Source organism: Ovis aries, chromosome 21 (assembly GCF_016772045.2).
Source record: "Ovis aries strain OAR_USU_Benz2616 breed Rambouillet chromosome 21, ARS-UI_Ramb_v3.0, whole genome shotgun sequence".
Classification (NCBI taxonomy): domain Eukaryota; kingdom Metazoa; phylum Chordata; class Mammalia; order Artiodactyla; family Bovidae; genus Ovis; species Ovis aries.
The window spans coordinates 29,886,890-29,898,900 of NC_056074.1; the positions used below are offsets into that span (position 1 = coordinate 29,886,890).

The following is a 12,011-nucleotide window of genomic DNA, read 5'->3' on the forward strand; positions in this document are numbered from 1 at the left end:
AATAGGTTATGACTTCATACCCGTTAGAACAGTTACTATCAAAAAGAAACAAGCATCAGCAAGAATGTGGAGAAAAGAGAAAATAGTACCTTTGTGCACTTGTAGTATAAATACAAACTGATCCAACCACTTCAGAAAACATTATGGAGGTTCCACAAAAAATGAGAACTGGAACTACCATATAATTCTGCAATTCAATTTCTGGGTATTTATCTTAAGAGAATGAATACCCTAATTTGAAAAAGTATCTGCATCCCTTTATTCATTGCAGAATTCTTCACATTAGCCAAAAATGGAAGCAACCTAAGTATTCACTGATTGATGAATGGATAAAGAAAATGTGGTATATATACAACAAAGGAATATTATTCAGCCATAAAAAGAAAGAAATCTTACCATTTACATCAACATAAATGGACCTTGAGGGCATTATGCTAAGTGAAATAAGTGAAAAAGAGAAAGACTAATACCATATGATCTCACTTATATGTGGAAGCTTTAAAAATATATAATTAATTTAATTGAACCAAAGTTACAGAGAACAGATTGGTGGCTGTAAAGGTAGGTAAGCAAAATGGATTCAGGTAGTCAAAGAGTCCAAACTTCCAGCTATTTAAATAAGTAAGTCCTGGGATATAAAGTACAGTGTGGTTACTATAGTAATACACAAAATTTACAGTATCGTGTATTTGAAAGTTGCTAAAAGAGTAAATCTTAAGAGTATTCAACCAGAAAAAAAATCTGCAGCTATGTATTGGTCATGGATGTTAACTAGACTCATGGTAAACATTTCACAATATACACATATATAGAAACATTATATTGTATACCTGAAACTAGTTCATAATATAGCAATTCTATCTCAATTTAAAAATGATTATTTATAAAATTTTTAACAATTCAGAAATCTCTGATTTTCTTTTAGATATGTATTAAAAAACTAATATTCTGGCCATATAACACAAATCAATAAAAGTTCAACACACCCTTTTATTTCTAAAGCTACTAAAACATTAAATACATGAAATTGTTTTGGAGAAACATTTATAAGGGTTTCTCTTAATAATAAACTTTATTCTCAACATAATATTTAATACAAACTATTATTGAAAGAGAAAAAGGTTCCCAACTTTCTTTACTCTTACTTCCTCATTAAAATTAGTATAACTTTCTAGAGAAAGTATAGTAAAATAGCAGTTCAAATCTCATTTATATCCTTTTCATCATTCACTGTACTTTTTTTGCAACCTTGCAATGTACTATTTATTCAGTATAATCATTTTTAAAGAAAACATAATTATAGCACCTGCGTTCAATAAGTTTACACATAAAAAAATTAGAGTACCAATGTAAAAATAAAAGATGCTTAAAAACATATGATACAAACAGTAATTTCCATAGACAAACCAATGGGAACTCCAGGAAACAGAATTTAGTCACTTTCCATGTATACAGCATATGACATTTTAATACACAGTAAATGAACCACCACATAACAAATATCACCTTTCTTCTCATTCAATAAACTCAACGTAGATTTACTGCAGGTTATCAAAATAAAGGAGAAAACTGTGAAAGATTTTTACATGGACAAAAGAATTTATTGAATAGCCTTTCAATGGCATGCTGGCACCTCCAGGGATTACTTGATTCAATAGGGAGGTGTTCACATCTATTAGAGTACAAATTTGCAATGTTACATTATGCTAAAAGGAAAATATCAAGAGAAGAAACTAACAATTCTATAAATGCCTTATAAACAATGAATATGCTCAAGTAAAATCATATGCTAATAAACTGAAATATTTGGCAATCCCTGAGTGAAAAGAGACAGTTTCAAAACTGAAATACGTAAAATCTTATCACAAATCTGCAATGATAAATGAACATTTGCATTTAATTTGGATAAGAATCACTAAGTTTTAACTTTAATTAAATAAAATTTTATTCTCCACAAAACAAATTTCATTGTTCTTAGTGATGGATAGGAATTACAAAAAGTTATAAAAGATTAAATGCATAACTCAAACTTCTGTGGAAAAACTACACTGCAAAGGAATTTTCCACCTATTAACAAATAAAAACTGCTTTTCCAGTATCTCAGTGAATGTAAACTCCATTCTTCAGGTTGATCAGTCAAAAAACTTGAAGTCATCCTTGACATCTCTTTATCTCATTCTCTATGTTCATTCATTAGTTTAAAAAAAAAAAAAAGTTGGTTTTATCTGTGAAACTATTGGTACATCCAGAGTCTAGCCTTTTTTTACATCTACCATCCTGGTTCAAGCTACCATCATTGTCCATCTATTACAACAATCTTCCAACTGGTCTCCTATCTCCTCCTCCTGTGCCTCCTTCTTTAGCCTACTCACAGCGATGAGAGATTTCCTATAAAATTTTAAGCTAGATCATGTCACTTCTTGGCTAAAAATCCTCCAACGGTTTCCCAGCTTACTCGGCATAAAAAACCAAAGTCCTCATATAATGGACTACAAGAAACCACTTCTCTGATCTCATCTTTCCCCAGTTCAGTTTCGGCCACATCCTACTCGTGTTTCTTCCAACTTGCTTTTTAATTCTATGCCACAGCCTTTAACTTGTTCTTCCACTGTCTAAAATGATCTATTCCCAGGTAAACACACTCCCTCACACCCCTCAGGTGTCTGCTCCAACCTTAACTCCCCTAGAGGCCGTCTTGCCATCCTATATAGCGAGCAACCCTTCTTCACACTATGTTCTGCCACTCTGATCCCACCACTCCGCATTATTTCTTCAGTGGCGTGTACCACCACATGACATACTATACGTTTAGTTATTTGCTACCTTTTCTACCTCATTAAAATATAAGCTCCACAAAGGCAGGAAATGTGTGTGTTTTATTCACAGCTCTGCCCGAGAGTCTAGAATAGTGCCTTGAATAGATTATTTGCTCAACAGGTATTTCCTGAATAAATGAGCAACAGCAAAAAATTCTGTTTCTGTGAGTAATGCTTCCCCTGTTCCTTTTCTTTATGCAAGTAAAATATACATACACACATTTGCATAAAACTGATTTACCATCGCACTAAGTGTTTCCTCCCAGTCAGGCCGCTCTCGAGGGTGAACGTTTCTGTGTAGTTCTGGAACAAAATCATCCTCTTCAGAATGTACTGAGGACTTCATCTTCCTAGAGACCGAAACAAGAAAGACTCTGATAAGAATTCCCATTTCTAAGAAAGCCTTCCAATGACTACAATCCAAAGGATACGTCTAGACCTGGACATTTCCCATCCAAAGGAAAAAGAAGAGACAACAGCACTTTCTTTAAATTGTGGGAACAAGCTTTACCAACTTGCTTTTTCCCTCATTAAAAAATTATTTGATACTGACACACATTCATTTTATATTTTTTGAGATTCTTGTTCATAACAACAACAACAAAAAAACTATACTTGATAGTATAAAAGTTCCACAGAGAAGTCTAAGAGACACATTTCTTGAGAAGTGACCTTAGGGACTGCTTACTCACGAGCGTATCTTTTCTTGATCTCTGGAGTAAGTCCCAAGCAGCAATACAACTCTGCTTTTCTCTTTGATTCCCCACAGTCTTTGTTTCTATTTCTGGTTTTAGTCTCTTTATGTCTGCTTGTGAAAGAATGTATTTAAATTCTACTGAAGAGAAGAACATCTCTGGGACATACCTGAAGTAGTCAGCTTGGTGTTCTAAGTTGTGAAACTGAAGCTACAAGGTGGCTATGTGTCTGTAAGTGATAAAAGTTAGTATCTGTCATCATAGGGAGTAATATACTTTCCTCCCTTCAGAGCATATTAATAAATTAGACTGTAAAGTCCCTTAAAATATTAAAGCTCTGTTCCGGCTGGTTTATATGGTCTATTAAGTGCTTACATAAATCTAATATTCCCAGAATTCCCAGAAATTAAAGAAACTGAACTTCTAACACTAACAGTGAACTAAACTGAACACTAAACTTCCAACGCTAAACTGAACTTCTAACACTGAAAACAGAACAGAGGTCTATTGAAGGCAGAGTTTTGGTGATTTCCAAACGAAAATGTCTGATGAAATTCTTAGTATGTACAATTTTATCATGCAAAAATCAAAAAAAGTATCAACAGGTATATAGCGAAAAATCTTCCTCCATTCCCTGTCTCCAGTCTGCCCATTAAATTCCCCACTTTATATGTTCTCTTAGACTTTATGAATATATATATATATTCATATATATAATTTTTCATATTAAAGAATATATCCACAAAAAGCAATGTATAAATATGCTACCTTTTGTGTAAAAAATAGGAGAATAACTTTATTCCTTCATCTCCACCCTAATCTTTACACCTGGGTCTCGCACATTGCAGGGTTCTCCCACATTACAGGCAGATTCTTTACCATGTGAGCCAGCAGGGAAGTCCCCAGAACACTGGAATGGGTAGCCATTCCCTTCTCCAGGGAATCTTCCTGACCCAGGGATCAAACCATGGTCTCCCCATTGCAGGGAGATTATTTACTGTTTGAGTCATCAGGGAAGCCCATGTTGTTCAGTAGCCAAGGTGAGCCCAACTCTTTACAGCCCCATGGACTGCAACACTTTTTACATAAAAAGTATCATATTTCACACTGTTGTGTAGGTTTCTAATATTTTCTTAAGGACTTTCCATATCATTCTTTGCTATTTTTTCCATATATTTGCTATTATTTCCATATATTCTTTGCTATTTTTACATCTGTGCAATATTGCACTGTGGAATATCATACATATTCCATAATTTAACTCATCCATTACTAGTGAATTCTTCAATTATTTCCAATCTTTCACTACTACAAACTATACTACAAGTTTATAAGATATCATTTCAAGATATGTTCAGTATATATGAAAGGCAAATACTCAATGATGAAAAAAATTCCTTTTATAAAGTAGCCCATTTTTCTGTTGGATTTTTGGTCTTTTAAAATTCTTTAAAGAGATTAATTCTTCATTTGTAATAAGAATTCCAAGTATTTTTAACAGGCTGTCATTTGTCCTTGCTTATTTTGTTTTCTATAGTGCAGATGTTTTATATTTTATGTAGCTGAATTTCATAACCCTTTCTGAGTTTCGCATTTTAAGTCATTTCAAAATGCCAACCCTGATCCAAAACCTTTTTTTTTTTTTTAATTTTCCCATGTTTTCTTCTGAATTTTTCGTGGTTTCATTTAATACATTATACCTTCTTCAATCATTTGGAAATTATCCTTGGTATGAGGCAGATCTCCAATTTTCCTTATTTTTCACAGCTGCATATTCAGTTTTCCCCCAAAGAATTCATTGAATAGTACATAATGTTCCCGTTGGCTTTTGGAGAAGCCATCTTTACCATATCTTCCTATGCATTAGGGTAAATTTCCAGGCTTCTCATTTCACCCCCCTATGCCCTCTATTCATACCAGTACCACAAGGTTTTAATCACTGAGACTTCATACCATAACATCTGGTTACACTAATCCTCTTCCTAGCCTTGCTTTTTTCTTCTCCCCAAAGTTTCTTGACTCAATTACTTAGCCAAGCTCAATTTATTTCAAAACCAATTTACCTAGGTTTTTTAAAAAGCATTCTTATTATCACATTAATTTTATAATAAACATCTTTATGATGTTGACTATTATGTTATGAACAAGGTATATATCTTTTCTTTTGTTCCAAACTTCTATGTCCTTCAACAACATTTTAAATTTTCTTCACATAGGTCTTGGAGTTCCTTAGTAAGTTTATTTCTGAGCATTTCATCTTTGTTGTTGCTCTTAAAAATGGCACTTTTTCTTCCATTATGTCTTCTAACTGGTTACTGTTGGATATACTGTTAGTAGCCCTGTTTTGCAAATGGGAAAACTGAAATGTATTAACACATCTCAGGCATTCCAGATGTGATGGACCGCTTTCTACTAGAAGATCCCACCTCCCAGCCTGAAGAAGACACTGAAACAAGCAATTCTCACCTCTTGAGACCCACTGGACTGGGTGACAGACACCAAGATTCGGCCTCACTGAATGTTCCCCTCAGAAGCTTTCCCTCAAAAGCCATGAAAAAAACTACCAGTGAACTTCCCATTCAAGATTGCATATATGTTGAGAAATAGAGCTTTCCTTCTCCAAGTCTCTGAAAAGGAAGTAAGCCAAATAAAAGGAAAATAAATCCTTAAAAGATTAACATTGGGTGAGATCAGCAGGCCAGAAATCTTCAACTTCTGGAAGACAAAGAAGCAAATGGGATCACACTGACTGGTAAACCAGTGGAGAATAACAGAGGTTCAAGGAGGCTATACTCCCACTTCTCCCCACAACAAAAGAGGTACTTGCCCCCAAGGAATTAATAAAAGCTGGAAAATTACTCTGTAAATAAATTTAATAATCAATTAGAGGGACTAGGGTTATTAACAAGGGTGTGTTCACCTAAGAAAAGAAAGGCAGAAGCTATAGCATCATGGGACCACTGGAGAAAATCTGAAGGAGGGAGACAGAGAAGGGCAATATTGACCTGAGCAGTAAAAAGCTGCGATTCTTTCAGTCAGAACAAACAGAACATGCATCCTTAGAGAACAACGCTGCAAAGTTAAAGCAGAAAAGACAATAACCAAAATTATTATATAAATATTAAGTCAGTGATACATAAGAACGAGAACACGTAAAAATTACTTCACTCAAACTGAATCTGAAAGACTAAAGAAAAAGATGAAAAGAATGGCCTAAAGAACAAGTATAAGAAATACCTCAAATCATAAAATCAAAATGTAAAGATAAATCAGTCACCTGATGCAAAGAGCTGACTCATTGGAAAAGACCCTGATGCTGGGAAAGATGGAAGGCAGGAGGAGAAGGGGACAACAGGGGATGAGATGGTTGGATGGCATCACCGACTCAATGAACATGAGTTTGAGCAAACTCAGGGAGATGGTGAAGGACAGGGGAGCCTGGTGTGCTTCAGTCCACGGGGTCACAAACAGACATGACTTAGCAACTGAAAAACAACAACGACAGATACATCATGAAAGAAACACTAAGGAGATCAAATACGCAATAGATAGATTCCATGAGGAGAAAATTATTACTGATAAAAAAGGTAACAATTAAATTAATAATAAAATTCTAAAAATCTTTCCTAATATGAAGACGTATATCTATAGACTGAAAGTCACTGAGGTCCAATTGAAGATTTGATGACAAAATACACATAATTAAGAATAAAAAGAAAATTTTACAAGCATTCAGAAAGAGTAAGTTACCTACAAAGGAAAAGAAAAAAATAAATAAAAATAGCAGTGACTGTAGGCAAGAAATCAGAGTACATCACTCATAACTTATCTGAACAAAAGATTCAAGAAAATATCAACTAAATAACAGATGGACCAGAACAGACACTTTAAGATGGAATATGATAAAAAAAGGAGAGGAAACAATGACACATATAATTAAATCTGACTGAATGGCAAAAAATAGTAAAATCATTTCAGTAAAACACTGGGCTTGGGGATGGGGACAGAATTTGTCGTATCGTCGCCAAGTCATGTCTGACTCTTCGCGACCCCATGGACTATAGCCCACCAGGCTGCTCTGTCCATGGGACTTCCCAGGCAAGAATACTGGAGTGGGTTGCCCTTCCCTTCTTCAGGGCATCTTCCCGAGCCAGGGATTGAACCTGCGTTGCCTGCATTGCGGGAGGAAGGATTCTTTACTACTGAGCCACCAGGGAAGCAGGGGCAAAATGGTGATAAACAAAAGATTCATGGGGAATCACGGGGCTGAGAGAAGTACTCTAAAGACCTTATCTTAAAAGGAAGGGAAACAGGGAAGAAAACAGAGAGCCAAGATGAGGGCAAACAGCACATGTGAGTGAAAGAAACTGACTTGAAAATATGAGAGCGTGGAAAGGAAGCTAATCACTAACGGAAAGTAAAAATACAACAGGCGACTTCTAAAATTAACTATCTAGAAAGGCTTTGCTTGTTCTGATTGCAGTCTTCCCAGGTTTGTCATTTTATATATATATTTTAAAAGAAATTGACTGTATTACATTTATAAACAGAGCTTTAAATGTTTCAAGGAATTTTAATTACTGTTTGAACGTGCAATTGACTGTTTAGGGGGGCTTATGGCACAAAGTGAAGAGGAACTAAAAGCCTCTTGATGAAAGTGAAAGAGGAGAGTGAAAAAGTTGGCTTAAAGCTCAAATTCCAGAAAACGAAGATCATAGCATCCAGTCCCATCACCTCATGGGAGATAGATGGGGAAACAGTGGAAACAGTGTCAGACTTTATTTGGGGGGGCTCCAAAATCACTGCAGATGGTGATTGCAGCCATGAAATTAGAAGACGCTTACTCCTTGGAAGAAAAGTTATGACCAACCTAGATAGCATATTCAAAAGCAGAGACATTACTTTGCCTACTAAGGTCCATCTAGTCAAGGCTATGGTTTTTCCAGTGGTCATGTATGGATGTGAGAGTTGGACTGTGAAGAAGGCTGAGCGTCGAAGAATTGATGCTTTTAAACTGTGGTATTGGAGAAGACTCTTGAGAGTCCCTTGGACTGCAAGGAGGTCCAACCAGTCCATTCTGAAGGAGATCAGCCCTGGGATTTCTTTGGAAGGAATGATGCTAAAGCTGAAACTCCAGTACTTTGGCCACCTCATGCAAAGAGTTGACTCATTGGAAAAGACTCTGATGCTGGGAGGGATTGGGGGCAGGAGGAGAAGGGGACGACAGAGGATGAGATGGCTGGATGGCATCACCGACCCGATGGACGTGAGTTTGAGTGAACTCCGGGAGTTGGTGATGGACAGGGAGGCCTGGCGTGCTGCGATTCATGGAGTCGCAAAGAGGTGGACATGACTGAGCGACTAAACTGAACTAAATGCTTAAGCTGAGTCCAAAACTTAAGGAGAAATAAGATTAAAAATTTTTCACTTTAAATACACAACTTAATAACCAAGAACTCTGATATAGTTTTATAATTTTCTGTGCTCTCAGGCCCTTCTTGTACATTAAAAAAAAAAAAAAAAACAAAAAAACAAAAAAACCTCATACAGACAGATGTAAGAAAGGCTCACCCTGGATTCCATCCCGAAGAGTTTAATTAGTGAAATACCAAGAAAGTCTTGCACTGGCATGCTTCATGGTTAAGACAGACTCATTTCACACATTAACAAAGACAGCCTAATGGCTAGACTCCAACACTGAACAAAATTTTCTGAGATTAAGCTTTGTTCATATCTGACTCCGACTGCCATTAAATTTACTATTTCTGTGACACTGATGAGATGACTTTGAGTGAAAGTTACATTTCATATTGAAAGAATATTTCAGGGAGTAACTATACTCCAGATCACACACCCAAAGTTACAGAGTAATAGAAATATCTTTTTTGTTTTTTTGCAAAATACACCTCTTTTTTTTTGGTATTGTACATAACAGATTATTAAGGGTGTGATGACTATGAAAAATCACAGAGTTTAAAATAGGTCTGGGTGTGATACTGATATATATGTCAATGATAAGCTGTTATTGCTACCTCTCTATCCTGGGATTCCTAAAATGAAACATTTCTACAGAAGAACAAAAGAACAGCAAACATATTAAAAGCAAAGAACTGTGGGTTTCCAGAGGAATTTAGCCATTAAAATAGCCATCCTAGATCTGAAAGAAGATCTACAAGAACTAACATATTCCAAGCCCCTGTTACCTATTTGGACTGCTGCAAAATCTTTTAATTCAAAATCTTCTTTTAACTCATTTCAAATAAGGCAGAGAATGAATAAAGCAAGCAACCAACCAACCAATCAGATACATGAACCACTTATTATTAGCTTTATGATGCTATAAACCAACAAACACATTTCAAAAAAAAATTAAAATGTACGCCAAATTATCTAGCTTAACTAGAGTCAGAAGCTTCTCTTCTTAAAAACAACTGTCTTGTAATGGAGATAAAAGTGAAGATCTGACTGAGATCTGTGCATCTGTAGACTCTAATTTTTAAAGGTATACGAGTTCTAAAAATATGGTTTAATTATACACACATATCATTTCTGTAAATGTTTCAAACTCTATGTCATTGTTTGTTATACATATAGGCTATGTATCTACAATAATGTGATACTAGAGAACACTAATCAAGGTCCTATGATAAATCTTTCTGCCCTCAAATGCCAAAAAACTAGACCCTCTCATGACCGTGAGTCAGTAATAATTCCCAGGTGTCCTCCAGGTCACATCTTTAAAAGGTCACATTACTGTATGCACTATTTCACTTTCACGTTGGCTGTATAACTGATACATCACCAGTGCTCAAAAATTCCTCAGAGAAGGAATTTCAGAACTGAGAACTAAGCTGTAGCTTCTTAAAGGTTGTTATTTACTAAAAAATAACATTTAGCAGCAGATATAAAAAAATTTTTAATAAAACTGAAGAAAATTTTTAATAAAACTTTCAATATTAGTTACACTTATCTACACATACGGTTTATGTGGCTGTCTGAGCTACAATTTCCTCATCTGAAAATGGGAAATAACAATACCTACTTGTTAATTGGCTATACCCCAAAACAAAATTTTAAAAAGTTTTAAAAAAATATTAAAAAAAAAAAAAAAGAATGAACTTAAATCTAATTCGTAAGTTATTCGGAGAAAAAGAATAGCACACAATCTTCTGCCCTTTTTCTGAGTGTGTGCTCGCATGGAAATTAATTAGACCGTAATCATAACAACAGGTTAGTTAATGCCTATCAGCACAGATTTTAAAGAAACAGGTAAAACTTTTCTATATTTTTTAACTATTAAACTGATTTTACAAAAACAACTGTCACAGACAACACTGAGTTCACCATAGCTTCTCTCAAGGTTACAGCCACAACTTTCACTATCCAACCCTGACCTTCGACACCCACACACATTTTTCCTGCAAGGCATCTCAGCTGGAACATCAGGGCGAACGCCATGCAAGCACTCTGCTGCGCATTTCCTCATGTCTGACTGCTGAATAGGTGAGAAAGACTACATGAAACGTGGCCTTGCCTTGATCTCTGTCACCCTTATAAATAAAATAAGATCAAATCTCAAAGGCATACTTGGTTTGGGAGAGTCATGATGACAGTCAGATATGAAATAATATTGTCAACAGGACAAATGCCCTACGGTGTCATGGTTTCCTAAAACAATGCACCACCTAGCTCAGTTTCTCGGGGATGAAAATGTGGTCCCATGGTCCTAAGGAGAAGAAAAACTCAGGCCTACACAGACGAACTGTCGAAAGAAAACCCCAGAGAGCCTCCTGTTGCCTCACAAGCAAATGGAGGATCTTGGAACCAAGTCCATCACAACAAGGACCAGGCTGTCTCCTCCTTTGACAAACAGGCTAAAATAACTTCCACGACTTTAACATGAGGCCAAACAGTTCTCACACAATAAATACCTTATTCCCACTGACTGTTCATGACACACGGAGCATATTTAAAACTATGGAATATGTGATATGAAACATCAGCACACCTTGGGAGAGAAGTAGCTTAGACCAGTAAGAGAGACTAAAATAAAAACTATGGAGAGAATGAAAAAGTTGACGCAAAAATAGACTTTCACATGCTAATAAAACATTCATTTTCGTACTTTCATACTTTGAACACTGTGAATTATTCTTTAAAATTTAAAACATATTTCCTGTTCATTTTAACCCACACTAAATTTGTTAATCAGTGGTTATCAAGAGTTCCTAACATTCAATGTGATGTATGTGAAGTGTTAGTCATCGTTCAGTCATGTCTGACTCTGGCAACCTCATGGACTGTAGCCCACCAGGCTCCTCTGTCCATGGAATTCTCCAGCCTATAATACTGAAGTGGGTAGCCATTCCCTTCTCCAGAGGATCTACCCAAGGTCAAAACCCAGGTCTCCTGCATTACAGGCAAATTCTTTACAGAATGAGCCACCAGGGAAGCCCCAATATTCAATCTCATCTGTCATTTAACCTAGACTTTAAAAGGA

At 35.7% G+C, this 12,011-nt stretch overlaps 1 protein-coding gene across 5 annotated transcripts in view; it reads right to left on the reverse strand.

Moving 5' to 3' along the window:
• The window catches only part of ARHGAP32 (Rho GTPase activating protein 32), a 197,755-nt gene that overhangs the window by 112,890 nt on the left and 72,854 nt on the right, over window positions 1-12,011 (reverse strand). For 3 of the 5 annotated variants that reach the window (XM_042238117.2, XM_027959915.3, XM_042238116.2), the window contains exon 2: window positions 3,058-3,166. In XM_042238117.2, coding sequence (XP_042094051.1) covers window positions 3,058-3,162 — 105 coding nt within the window. In that variant the 5' untranslated portion in view covers window positions 3,163-3,166. Of the gene's footprint in view, window positions 1-3,057; window positions 3,167-5,977; window positions 6,134-12,011 lie in introns of those variants that run through there. The other 2 variants (XM_060404270.1, XM_060404269.1) reach the window with 2 other exon arrangements.